The 14,877-nt window shown below is 37.8% G+C and overlaps 1 protein-coding gene across 1 annotated transcript in view; it reads right to left on the reverse strand.

Moving 5' to 3' along the window:
- Positions 1-9,870: 9,870 nt before the first annotated feature.
- The window catches only part of LOC124607504 (peroxisomal membrane protein PEX14), a 56,383-nt gene continuing 51,376 nt past the window's right edge, over positions 9,871-14,877 (reverse strand). Inside the window, exon 5 of the mRNA XM_047139890.1 lies at positions 9,871-10,245. Coding sequence (XP_046995846.1) covers positions 10,041-10,245 — 205 coding nt within the window. The 3' untranslated portion in view covers positions 9,871-10,040. The remainder of the gene's footprint in view (positions 10,246-14,877) is intronic.

Here is a 14,877-nt window from a genome sequence, read left to right on the forward strand (position 1 = left end):
CATCCCACAGTACATTACCTACACTAAGGCCTCACACAAGTCTACATTAGAGCTGTCCACTATAAGGCTTGTCATAGAGGAAATTGATGGTTGAATCTGTCACTTGCACTTTTTCCTAGTGATGTTCTTAATCTGAGATGTGGAATCTTTGTCTTGAAGGAAAAGTGACTTTTTATCATGGCTTACATGAAATTAAAACAAACAAACAAACACTTAAAAGATGACAGTAACTGCAAAATAAGAATGTGATCATGATAAATGACAGCTTCAGTTGAATCACATATGCATGTCAGTAAACTAATTTTAAATTTTGATTTGAAAATCTGAAATCAGAAGACTAAAAAGAAGATTGGTAAATAAAATGAATGATAAAAATAAGATGTATTTATATACTTGTTTTTAATAGGCTTGGCACAAAAATTACTCGGTCAACAGTTGTGAAATTTTAGTCTTCCTCAATCACGTTACAAAAGACGAGTTCTTTACGATTTCTGATTAGGCATGACAAAATTACACTTAAATCTCACTACTCTTTGCGAGTAAACTCACAACAACTTTACTTCATACCTACAACAATAAACAGACTTAAGTATCACCAATTTGTTCTCCTAATATACCTCTCCATTATTGGACAGCATTTAAGTAAGGGCTGGCTAGGATTGTCCCAATGCAGCAGTGCATGGACATATTCTCAGAGTGACAATGCAGCAACAGCGCATCGTACACAGTGTTGGTTTCAGTGTGGGTTATATTTCATGTACCTTCCAAACAACGGAAATAACTGGGATCACGTGTATTCTACAGCAGAGTGCTGACACATTATCAGGTTACAAAGACGAGTGCCATTGTATCATACACATTCTTGATTTCAGTGCTGTGTATAAACTTATTCATTACGATTTTTCTTAAAATGTGCAAATTCACTTTATTGATTTTCCTTGGAGTTAATTTGGAAATCTATTTAAAACACTTTTTCTACAAAAGTCCTCTTTAGCCTGTGCTTCTTCTGTTTAAGCCCTATTTAGCCCCTTTTAGGCCTTTAAGAATGATTTAGCCCATTTGAAATTTAAATCCACACCTTGGTCTTTGATATCAGGGATGACACAATAACAGGCTACAGCTCAATGACTACAAATCACTTCCTCGATCTTTCAAACCTAATACATTGTTTCAATCCTGCAGAACACAGGCATGTGCATTAGCCATCTCTTCTAATGATCTGAATTTCTGAAACTGCTTCACATTTTCCTTCATTTTCATTGATTTAATTAAGTCTTAATGATACTGTGACAAACTTGCATATCTTTAATTAGCTATTATTTCACAACCTTTCTGAAATCCCAGTCCCCACACTTCAAATTTTATGGAGCACCAACAGAATTACCTTGTTAAGTTCTTACTGAGGTAGCAGCTTCAGTGACAGTAATTTGCGTTATTTTAATTTGTGGATGGGTAAGTTTACAAAGTTTCAGACAATTCAGATTAAATAGTAGTACTCTAATCACAAGCTGATAAGCCATAAGTACCAATTTCCTGCTTTTTGTACAACTGACGGGGAGGAAGAAATCAAAGCAACACATTGTTGTGTCTACAACATTTTGAAGGAAAGTTGCTACTCACCATATAGCGGAGATGCTGAGTCAACAATACACACACACACACACACACACACACACACACACACACACACACACACACACGAGACTGCAGTCTCAGGCAACTGCAACAACAGTAGGCCGTGTGGTTTCAGTTGCTCAAGACTGCAGTCGTGTGTCAGAGTTGGGTTTGTGTGAGCACATGGGTTGGGTTGGGTTGCGTTGTTTGGGGGAAGAGACAAAACAGCGAGGTCATCGGTCTCATCGGATTAGGGAAGGACGGGGAAGGAAGTCGGTCGTACCCTTTCGAAGGAACCATCCCAGCATTTGCATGAAGCGATTTAGGGAAATCACGGAAAACCTAAATCAAGATGGCCGGACGCGGAATTGAACCGTCGTCGTCCTGAAACCGAGATGCTTGTGTGTGTGTGTGTGTGTGTGTGTGTGTGTGTGTGTGTGTGTGTGTGTGTGTGTATTGTTGACAAAAGCCTTAGCAGCTGAAAGCTATAATTGTGAGAGTCTTTTTGTCGTGCCTATCTGTGACTTAGCATCTCCACTATATGGTGAGTAGCAAGTTTCCTCTCATAATATTGTTACATTCCATCCTGGATTTTAAATTGTTGTGTCTACAATTATTTATTGAAAACATATAAAAGGAGAAAGAATAAATTTGGGAGAAACAATTTATCTAATGGTTTACATGCCCTCCTACCACAGTTGAAGCCGACTGTGAGAAAGTGCACATTTTCATTGCACAGCATTTTCTTTCTCACAGTTGGCTTCAACAGAAAACTTGTACATTGTTAATTTTAAAAATGTACAGCCTATGGCATCTTTATATATATTAGAGTACCATGTAGAAATCTGAAGTAAATCAATCAAGATCTTTTCAGGAGCTTTGATAACAATGTTCCAACTATACATATTACATGTATATTGAAATATATGTAATATATTTAAAGACTATAGACCCTGCACCAGTCCAAATGTTCATTACAGTATTATGTAAAAATTTGAAATAAATCAATCAAGAATTTTTTGAGGGTTTTGGTAACAATGTTTCCCCTTTATACATTACCTGTTTATTTATATTTTGTATATATTAAAAATATGTAGCCTGTATCCATCTGCATGTTTATTAGAGAATTGTATAAAAGTTTAAAGTAAACAAGCCAAGTACTTTTCGAGATTTTTGGTAACAAAGCCTGTATTATTGACACACAACACCGTGATTCCAATACAACATTAATTTTATTTTTTCTCCAAGGCACGTACATCATGGAATATAAAACATTAATTCAAGGATAATCAATAGTTCCAGGTGTCTATAACTACAAATATCAACCCACAACACCCTCCCCACCTTGGTCAACTTCTAGAGGAATGACCAGTTGAAAGGGGCATGAAATTATGGATCCTTCTGAAGTTCGTAAGGTTACAGTTCGTATTTTTCTCATCTCTTCCTTCATGAAGATCTTCTATCCGCGCCTTCCTCCACATGTGTCGTGGACGAACATCCTCTTGTAGAAGAACGACATCACCCAGCTGGAGTCTTCCTGAACCTGGCCTTGGTTGATGAGTTTCATGGAAGTTTTTGAGCAGGATCAGATATTCTTTCTTCCACCTGTTCCAGAAGTGTTCTACCATCTTCTGCAGCCGTTGAAATTCCTTGGACAAGTCCTTTCTAACTGGTGATTCTGGACCAGTAGGTAGTGTTGTGAGTCGATCACCTACAAGGAAATGTGCAGGCGTCAGCGGCTCAGATTCCTCTCCCCCTTGCGTAATTGGTCTAGAGTTTAGTGCTGCTTCTATGCTGTCCAGGATCGTGTTGAGGCCTTCTTCGTCCAACTGTGACTGTCCTAAAACTTTTCTCAGGCAGCGTTTGACAGATCCCACCATCCGTTCCCAGAATCCTCCCCACCAAGGCGTGTGTGGGGTGATGAATTTCCAAGTGATGGCTCGCTGGGAAAGGTACTTGTGCGTCTTGCTTGCCGTGAGAGCCTGCCAGAGCTCCTTCAAGCTCTAAGTGTGTGGCATGGAAGGTAGTAGCATTATCAGTGCAAATTGTGTTGGGCACTCCTCATTTTCTGACAAACCTTTGTAGAGCTTGAAGAAATCTGTCAGTTGACATATCTGAGCTTAGTTCCAGGTGTATGGCTCGTGTTGTTGCGCATGTGAATAGAGCAATATACGCTTTCTTCGTAATATGTCCTTGTCTGACATATAATGGACCAGCAAAGTCAATACCTGTTACTGTAAATGGTTTCAGTGGTGAAACTCGTTCAGCTGGTAATGGGGCCTCAGTTTGTTGAACAACGTGAGCTTTCACCATCTTATAAGGTAGGCAACGGTGTAGAACATGTTTAATTGCCTGTCGGGCTCTAAGGATCCAGAATTCTGTTCTCAGTTCAGATAACACAATGTTTACTCCAAGGTGATGCAAACGAATGTGAGTCTGCTGGATCAGTAAACGTGTGAAATGATGATGTCCATCAAGAAGAATCAGGTGGCACTGATCTCTGGTTAATTCTGCAGCCGTCCACCGAGACGAATAAGACCATTATCCAAGAATGGGTTGTAGCGAGCTATCTGAGAATTAAGTGGTAGAGGCATTTTGTTGTATAGTTCATGCAGTTCAAGCGCAAAATGTTGCTGTTGAACAACTTGAATCCAGTAAGTGCGTGCTTCGCCCAAATCTGATGCTGTTAGTTCTCCAGATGTTCTGTTTTCTTTCAATAAGTGCCGTTTAAAGTGAAGTACCCATCCTGTAACTCTTAAGAGCTTGAAGTAGCTACTGTACCATGTATCTGTTAAAATAGGAATCGTCGTTTGTATCATGGAGACTTGGTCTGTTAATTTCTTCTTTTCTGGCAAGGAGTGCTCTTCAGTCTGTAAAATTCGAGGCCACTGGGTTCTTTTCTTTGTTAACCAAGCAGGTCCATGAAACCATACAGAAGCATGGTGAAGTTTATCTGCTGTGGTACCTCTGGAGGTTAGATCAGCTGGATTTTCGTCACCAGGGCAGTGCCTCCACTGTGACGGATTCGTTAGTTGTTGTATTTCCGTAACACGGTTTGACACAAAGGTTTTCCATCAATTAGGGTCATGTTGTATCCATCCTAAGGCTACAGTTGAGTCAGTCCACAATGTTGCATGACTTGCATTATAGCTTGTGGCCTTACAGAAATAATGAAGTGGTCTTGATCCAAGAAGTGTCACTAGAAGTTCCAGCCATGAAAGAGTATTTTTTTGATGGGAGCTAGTCGGTTTTTACTGCAAACTAAATGGACTGATACCATATTTGTTGTGGTGCACCATACATAAAAGACTGCTCCGTAGGCCTTTTCTGATGCGTCGCAAAAGACATGGATTTCTGGCTCAGTGTTTTCAGATACACCAACCCATCGGGGAATTTTTATGTGTGAACATGATGGCAATGTTGATACCTTCATTCGCCAGCATTTGCTAAGATCAAGGGGTAAAAGCTCATCCCATTCAATTCCTCTTGAACAAATTTCTTGAAAAATTATTTTTGCAGTGAGGGACATAGGTGACAACAAACCCAGTGGGTTATAGAATCTAGCAGTGTTTCGTAGTACTTGCCGCTTAGTGGCAGGACGATTTATAACATTGTCGGTAACATTGTTGTGAACAACACTGAGCGTATCAGTCTGTGTGTTCCAGTGGACTCCCAGTACCTCCATATCTGTAGTGTTTATGACACCTTCTGATTGCCATATTCCAATCAGTTGGCTTGAATTTGTGGTCCACATTGCCATTGGTAGACTGATCTGTCCCATGAGTGATGTAAGCTCATAATATAAGTTAATTACGGCATTGTCATCTTTATCACCTGCTACAAAATCATCCATGTACATACTATCTTCAACAAGTAAAGCAGCTTACAGAAAATTCGTTTTGTGCATTACAGCAAGTTCTTTCAGCGTGGCTGCAAGAAGAAACGGACTGCAGGTAAGTCCGAAAGGTAGCTGAGTGAAGCGGTACGTAATCCTTTAGTCAGTTGTAATATAGTTTCCTTGTTGATCTATGATTACTTTGTACCAAAAAAACCCTGTGAGATCTCTATCTTTCCTGTGAACAACTAACTGTAGAAATGCTTCTTTGATATCGGCAATTAAGGCTACTCGATGTAGACGATATCTCAGTAATATTGAAAGAATGTTGGGAAGTAAATTAGGACCTATTTCTAAAGAGTCATTCAATGAACGTGCATTCTGGTTGTGCGACGAACCATCAAATACAATCCTCCATTTGATGACACCTAACTTTTCTTCCTTTACTGCATGATGTGGCAGATAAAATGTGTCACGCAATTTCTGTCCAAAAGGGGTGACTTCCACATGTTTCTTCTTGATGTGTTCTATCATTTGCGCCTCGTGAATTTGTTTCAGTTTCTTGTTCTTCGTAAATTTTTTCTCCAGTGAAGCAAATCTCTTCTCTGCTTGCTGAAGATTATTAGATAACATAACGTTGGGTTTTCTGGCGAAAGACATGACTCTTCTTTTGTCTTCGATGCAATAGGATTTTGAGAAATCTTGCAATAACGCCAATTCCTTCTGATTCAGAGTTGTTGTTTCATCTTCTGTGATTCCCATTGTTTCTAAATTCCAGAAACGTTGTAAAATATCGTCTGTTGTTGTCGCTGTCTCTAAACTGATGTAGTTTGCAGTCACAAGGTTAGCCGTGGTGCTTGATTTGCTTCCACTAAGAATCCAACCTAGAATGGAAGGTACTAGAACAACTGATGACGTTAGTCGAATCGGAGGGGAATCTTTAACGATTTTCCAACAGTAATCTGCTCCGATAAGAATCTCGATGGGAAGATCTTCTGTACCATCTCTTAGGTCCGCAAACTGAAGTCCCCGTGTGGGTACAAGTTTTCTTAAATCGGAAGACACAGTTGGGTGCGCGGAAAATGAGTATGTGCTTTCAAACGCAGTCTTAGACGTCTTGGAATTAGTCCGCGTACCCTGTAGTGTGAATTCTACGACTCTACGATGCGTTGAGGTTGCAGATGGCATTTCAAAGGCGTTAACAGATAGATCACGATGTTCTATAGTTATTAAATCTAGCTCATCAATCAGGAACTTGGAAACGAAGCTTGACTGACTACTGCTATCCAGAACGCAGCGAGTAAGTTTGCTTAATCCTGCGGGTCCACTGACCCAAATTCGAGCTTTCTGAAGATAAGTAAAAACTGCTGAACTTACATCGATTCTCCCTACAGATGTAGAGCTAATTTGCTGAGAAGATGAAGAAGAGGCAGCAATGTCAGTACAGATAGCTTTGTGATGACTTTTCTTGCACTTAGAACACGAGACCTTGCCCTTCTTACTGCAGTTTCTAGCATTATGACATCGGTTTAGACATATAAGACAGCGATTATCTTGCTTTAGTTTATCGATACGTTGTTGGCTGTAAGTTACTATGTTGCAGTCTTGGGCCCAATGAGAGAGAGCTTCACAAAATATGCAATATGGTTGTATCGGTACTTCTCGTTAGGCTTACACGGATTTTTCGCTTGCTTTGAATTTATGTGAAGCGCTGCTGCAGTGGGTGTGAAGCTAGGAGATGACTGATATTCTGTACGAATCTTTTGTGCAGTGAGAGCACCATGAACTACTTCTTCCAAAAAGTTAAGTAGTTTCAGTACATCTCCTTCCGCTACTTCGGTTCTTCTAGCACGAATGACCCATTTCTGGCACATTTCAGCGGTAAATGCACACAGAATTTTCGGAGTAAGAATTTTACCGTATGCCACGACATCTTCTCCTAAGGCACGCAGTGCTTGAATACGACGGTTACATTCCAGCAATGTACTGTTCAGCGTTTCAGGTGTCGCTGACTGTACAGGCTTTAGCGCATCCAAATAATCGAGGTGCGCCTGTATAATGTGATTGCTATCTCCGTATCTATTCAATAAAATTTTCTTTGTTTCTTCATACGTGTTAGCCGTTATAGGTATTCCATCTACTAGCAACTTCGGTTCGTCTGATAGACACCCTCGTAGGAAAACATGTTTGTTTATGTAGAAAGGGATGGGTCTTTATCAATGGTCGATTCAAATTGTTCCCAAAAGCGGGACCACATTTTGACATCTCCACAAAATGACTCAAGCTTAATTGCTGGTAGCTTGACAGAGTGGAATACAGTTGGTTGTGTGAGTACTGGTGGTGACGAGATATTCATCTGCGATGTTGAGGCTGAAAGCTTGTAATCAATTGCTATTGTAGCCTTCTGTATAGCGCGTTTGACTTTGTCTGTATATTCCTCACAGCTCAGCATGTCTGCATTGTATTCATCGTCAGAGAGAAAATTATGAATAACGTCATCTAATGAAATGAGCTTCTCTAGAGTTTCTTGAAGACGTTCACTGTAATGTTCAAAGTCATCAAACGAGCTTTCTGTGGTAAGAGCATCAACAGCCGAACAAAACCGCGTAGCATTAGTCCTCTCCCTAGTTCGCTTTCTTTTGAAGTTTGCTAACTGTATCTCTGATTTGTCCTGCATTATGTCTTACTAAAGACGGCTGTTGTAAGATTGTTTACAAGTGCACTTGTGAATAGCTTAAATGTTTAACACGCAGCGTATGTGCAAACGTAAGTGAACGAAAACCTTTTAATAAAACTAGCTACTCTGAGTGCAAGTTTCAGGCTTGCAATACAAAGCCGCAAAAATTGTTTTGAAGCAACCAGTTCATGCTATCATATTATATTGGAATGGACTTAGCTTGTGCTGCGGTCCGATGTCATCTCTTGTTTCCTACAGCGTGAAGTAAGCCGTTAATTGTTGAAATCATGCAGGAAATCGCAATTTCTTCCCGGGTTTCGGCACCAAAATATTACGGACACACAACACCGTGATTCCAATACAACATTAATTTTATTTTCTCTCTAAGGCATGTACATCATGGAATATAAAACATTAATTCAAGGATAATCAATATTTCCAGAGTGTCTATAATTACAAATATCAACCCGCAACAGCCTGTATCTGTTGGAATGTTCAATAGAGTATCATGTAAATAGTTGAAGTAAATCAGTCAAGAACTTCTTGGTATTTTTGCTAACATTTCCCCATTCGTGTAATATATATTTGTTTATATAGCATGTGTAGCCTATGTGCATCTGTAGGTTTATTAGAGTATCATGTAAAAAGTTTAAGTAAATTTGTGAAGAACATTTTGAGATGTTTGGTAACAATCTTGAACAACAAACTGTATTTATATAGTAATAGTACAGATTTTCTTTTTATGTACCATAAATATTAAAAAGGAAACATAGCCTATGCCTGTCTGATCATTTGAAGCAAATCAGTCAACAACTTTGAGGTTTATGGTAAGAATGTTAAACACTGATTTGTCTTTATATAGTACTATAGATTTAACTTTGGTCTCTTATGGCCATCAGAAGAGGATTCTCCAACATCTTCAATCTGCAAAATATTTTCTGAGAAGCTGCAAAATGAAATAAGGGATATACTAAAGCAACAGTTTAACATACTCCACATTAAATTCCATTTTATTTACAAATTATATTTTGTACAAGATACAATACTTGATTCACACTTCACTAACAGCCCAACTGGCAAAAACTTTACTGCAAGATGAAAATTTTGTTTACTCTGTATACAATCTCCTAAGTGGAACTGTGGTCAGATAATGGTTAAAACAACTTTAAAGTATTTACCAGGCTAAAGGACGGAACACAAATAATCAAAAAGATAGTAAAAACACTAGCTAGTGGAACCAAATATTACTGAGCTTGATTAAAGGAAAATAAAAAGATGGAGGAAACTGGACTAACAGGTAGATTACAGATTGTCACTTCTCAAAGGGGAACATGGCAGGAGAAGGAGCAAGCATTGAGCATCGGTGAAATGCCAGCTATCAGTTCATTAATCTGACACTGCACTTCCTCAAAATTGAACAGATGATTACAAGACTTAAATGCAGCATATGGAATTCACACTAATGTAATCAATAAAATTTATTTTCCCCCACCTGTGATATCTAGAACCATACAGAAACAACAAATGAAGTTTGGTTCAAGATACCTTTGTTTTTATATGTACTAATGACTACCTGCCATGAGAAATATCACAACACACTGCTTGAAATTGATATAAAATAAATTCAAATATTACAAACCATTGCAGTCAGCCACAATGGAAATAATGAAATGGAATGCCCATGAGCTATAACAAATATAGCAACATTACAAAATATTAAAAAAAAAATAGCTTTTTTTTTTTAAATCTGCACTGCTGGTGCTCTGAAAACTTTTGTTTTACAAAATCACTGAGCAACGACTTAGCTTATGGCAGTCATTTAAAGTATTGATAATGTGTCACTATAAAATATGGCAAATTACAGTGATTCTGAACTACAAGATGCCACATTTATTACTACATCGTTACGAGATGTTATTCTCTGATTAACTCCATACTGCTATCACTTCCATTGTTATTTATCATTTCAGGTTCACTTGAGCCTGATCCACAAGCCTCATCACTGACGCCTTCAGTCTTGGATTGCACTCCTGTACCACCTTCCTCTTTTTGAGGCATCTGCCAAGAAGGAATTGCAGTTGATACTAATGGGGTCTGTTTTGGCACAGGAAACTGTGACCTAAAAAAGATCCAGAAACATCTGTACTATAATACATACCCTTTTAATGAGGTAATGGCTCAAAATGATCTAAAGTGGGCAGACCATTAACTGTCACTGTAAGCAAAGATGGAGACAAATAACAGGAGTAGCTCATATAGTAAAAAAATATGGTTCATGTAAGAATAATATTAACATATAAATACAAATTTTAATTATAAAATCAGTTACACCACTAACTTAGTTACTTATTCATCTAGGAATCATCTTAAAATGATATAGGATTTGTCATCATAATACAATGAAAATAAGTAGCTCAAAAATATACAAATACACAGAATATATAAGTATGCTTTTATAAGGATAGGAATAAAGTAAAGCAGTCATCAATCCAAAGATTGTTTTGAACACCACAGTGGTGTACTAGGCATGGTCCTGTTGGAGGTGGTATGCTGATGCCTTCCTCCAACCTTTGAACTGATTTATCCACCTAGTTATAGGTGGACCCATAGTTTCTGTACCACAGTGCAACTTGGCATTTTTCACATCAATAAACATTGCCAGAGGTGAAAGAAGTGGTAAGTGACTGATAAAAATCTTACAATTAACTGGCGACTGAGCTTGCGATCTTTGGATGTGTGGCACTTTAACACTCAGCCACCAAGCCATAAGGATAGGACTTGACCTAACAATAATTCACGAAAAGCATAAGAGAATTGTACTCCTTTCACAGAAGAGAGGGATCTAAAATATTTCAATGATTAAACAAATTGAGCCTCAAGCTACGTTTTAACCTGAATCTACAATCTGACACATTCAACCTATCAAGTGTCACTAATACTCAACAACAACAACAACTCAATGTGACAACACCTTCATACATTATTAGAAATTTCTATCAGCAATATAATCATGGTACATCAACAAAAACTGAACAATGAATTAATAACAAATTCAGAGACAGAAGGCAATGTCCAGATCATCTTCTGGGTACAAATATGAAAACCACTGAAGATCTAAATAAGAAAAGCCATCTGATTAGGATAAACAGAAGTTAATAATTTTCCTATTATTTAAATCTCTTTCCCAATTGTGACATACTGGTGTTAGTTTGGTATGGGCTTTTGTCCTCCTAGCTGGGAGTGCATGAACTCTTCACTCTCAATTCACAATAGGAAAAGAAACTGCCTCGAATTTGACACATGCAATCAGACTCAAACCATAATTTTGGAAACTTCTGTGAAATGTTACACTATCAAGAGGCACCAAAGCTTCCACTCTTCCAAACTAATGAATGATGAACTACAGCAGTAATGCCATGACCAATATTCCTAAATATAGCTATTATGTGACAGCCTTGTAATAAAAAGAAATATACATTCATCTTCCTTTATTGCAATTTCATCCAAATTTATTATCATAATTATTGAAATAATTATTTTAAGCCTTAGTTACTTAATACCTGTTGTCAATATTATTGGTCATTTACTAAATCATGTCATAATCATGTTTTTAAGAGTTCCTGGTCGTTTCAGCAAAAAGAATTATCTTCACCCAGAAATGTTTCCTCATGTCTGTATCACTGCCATCTTCATTAAATCAAAAATACCCATGTCAACCACGGTACCAATTGTCCCAGACTGGTTACGCATCTACTCTTCAGAGTACATAGATTTCGCAGCTCATTAATCATCAAAAACCAATTTTTTATGTAATTACATCATCTTTTCTTTCACTTGAATGCACGTAGAAAGAGTAAATGTTCACAAACTGTGTAATCAATGACAATATATTTCATTTTACAATTACATAATTTTACATAGTTCACTATAATTACACACTGTTACATATTTTACCTTTATGCTGGATAAAATTAATTATTATTTCATTTTTACCCTTCATATTTCCACACATCCTCACAAGACCACTCACTTACAAAAATTGCACATGCAACCGACCATAAATTATTTCTAAAACTCAGATTCTAGTTCAATAAAATAGGGCTATCTGTGCTTTGCATTGCATTATGAAAGACGTGCTTATGCTTAATTTTCTATGATTTAGAATTCCTTTTCTTAAAAGGAAATCATATATAATAGCCATTACTGAGTGTAGTAAAGGGCTTCATGTGCTGTCAACATTGGCAGTAGACCAAAAAAATGACTAGTGGCCGAGAGTTTTTCAACTAGTAGCACTTCTACCAAATTGAACAAGAAAGAACGTGCACCAAGAAAAGTTTGCAAAGTAGTATTTCTTAAGAGCTCATAACTGTCAGTTTTCATGATGACTCCTGTGGCATCCAAAATTATCACTTAAATTATTTTGGTTATAATGGGCAATGCTTTCACTACTGATGGTGGGATTGTTCTATAGTGAGTGTGCAATAAGCACATTGAATGCTGTATGAAATCACAACTTCAGGAACATACACATAGTGATGTGTACACAAAGAACAAAGCAGTGAAATGTCTAAATAGCAACCACTATGGTTTCTTCGAACATTCCATGGCAGAAACTTCACTTGTCTGAATTTCGCATATTTCCACAAAAGTACTGTGAGCCACAGATTCCTGATGAATCAGCTGCATGGAAAAACTATTTAGAGTTTTGTTACCAGGAGGCCCTAAAAAGCATGTGGCATCATACAAATAACCACCATATATGGATAGCCATCAACAAAGTAATGGATGCACATGGACATTTCAATGGCAGTCTCGTTGTTGACAAACTTGATGGGAAATAACCCTCAAAGCCATTATTGATTTCCGGTAAAGTGTTGGAAATACAAAAATCATTCAACAGTAACTCATTTTGTGAATTACTGTCTTAAAAGTGCTGCAGCCTGAGGGAATTCAAGAAGAAAAAGTTCTTGTTACGTATTTGAGTGCCAGGGCCTACATGCTGAGGGCACCAAATGGCCTACAAAGGTTCTATCCACATTTAACCCACTTCATCTATCTGGCCTACCTACTGTAACATATTGTCAAAAGTGCACAGCAGATACCCAGATATAAATAAAATAATTTCATACTTCAAGAAGTCTTTCTCAAAGCCTCAAGTCATGTGTCACTGTATACAAAACTGCTGCCTTATCCTGTTTTTATAATTAACATTTTCAAGCCATGAAAACTGTGATTAATTAATTTCTGAGACAATCTTCACTTTTAGTATGGGAGGGACAAAATTCTTTCACTGAACCTAAAGCCGAAAATGCTCAATCTACATTCAAAGCAACTTTGGCTTCCTTGCCAACAGCATTAAAGCATTAGAGTCCAGCATTGCTTTTGTAGAAATTGTAGAGAATTTCAACTGGAAACTGACTGTCATTAAAGCTGATAATGAGGAGAGGGTAGTATATCAGTATTATGCTGTTTTGGCAAAATATCCAGACTACTCAACTGTTGCTAAGATATACAATATCCCCCGTGTCAGAAAAGACATCTCTCCAGGAATATTTCATCTCCAAAAATTTGCACCATCAACATTCTGTGATGTGGAGTGATCATCATATTCCTACAGAAACTTTCTTGCTGATCAGCAACATTCTATGAACTGCAGAGAATTTGGAAAAGTACCTGGTTGTTCATTGCACTTAAGAAGATAAGGTAAGGTAAGGTAAGGTAAGGTATCTCAGTAATTCCTGTGAAGATGGGCACTGTATTGAACAGATGTGATCAAAAATACTTTTATTTTATTAGCACAATATCGACTTTCAAAATAAAGAACTAACTACTGTAAAATGTACCTTTTCTTAACAATATTACAAGAAGGAAAGCTGCTACACACACACACACACACACACACACACACACACACACAAACGCGCGCAAGTGCAACAGAAGTATCAGGCAACTGAAACCACACAGAGAGCAGTAACTTTCCTTCTCATAATATTGTTACATTCCATCCTGGATTTCCCATTGTTTGAGCTGTACCTTTTCTTAATATACTTATCATGTTCCTGGTATGTTAAAGTGTGTATTAAGATAATATGGTAGGCTATGGTGTATGCCAGAATTTCATTTCAGTTGGAATTATTGTTTTACGTAACATATTAAATAAAATATTTTCGTCATACTACATAAAAAAAAACGATCAAGGTTATATAGTAAGCAGCATTCCAATCCCTGCACCACTGTCAGGTGGGAAGGGGGGAGAGGGGGGGGGGGGGGGCATTACATACATGAATTTATTTCAGGTTCAAGAATAACTCCAATTAAGGCTACTGACCTGGGTTACCAGTTTCCAAAAAGTCAGCAATTAGTACCATATTGTCTAAAAAGCTTAACAGCCTACTTCTGGCCCATCTCTCTTGTGATACAACTGGAGCTTCCTCTGGACGTTAAAGCAGTCTGCTGATCACACACACTTTTACTTGGCCCCTGAGCAGAGGATGCTGGAAGCAGAAGCTCATGATCGACTCGCATCACACTAACTTCTGAGACAAGCCTTGCCTCCTCCTCCCAGAGCAGCCAGCTCACAGCTTATAAAAGAAATGAATGCATAAGCATTGTAGATGTGACAATAGTTCATGGTGAGTCACCTGAAGGATCAGGTACCAGGTAGTCTCTTTGTTCATTTTGGTAAATAATATTAACGAACACTGCACAAAACACTGCACATAAATCAACACTATATCCGTAATGGCTACTT

Source organism: Schistocerca americana, chromosome 3 (assembly GCF_021461395.2).
Source record: "Schistocerca americana isolate TAMUIC-IGC-003095 chromosome 3, iqSchAmer2.1, whole genome shotgun sequence".
Lineage (NCBI taxonomy): Eukaryota > Metazoa > Arthropoda > Insecta > Orthoptera > Acrididae > Schistocerca > Schistocerca americana.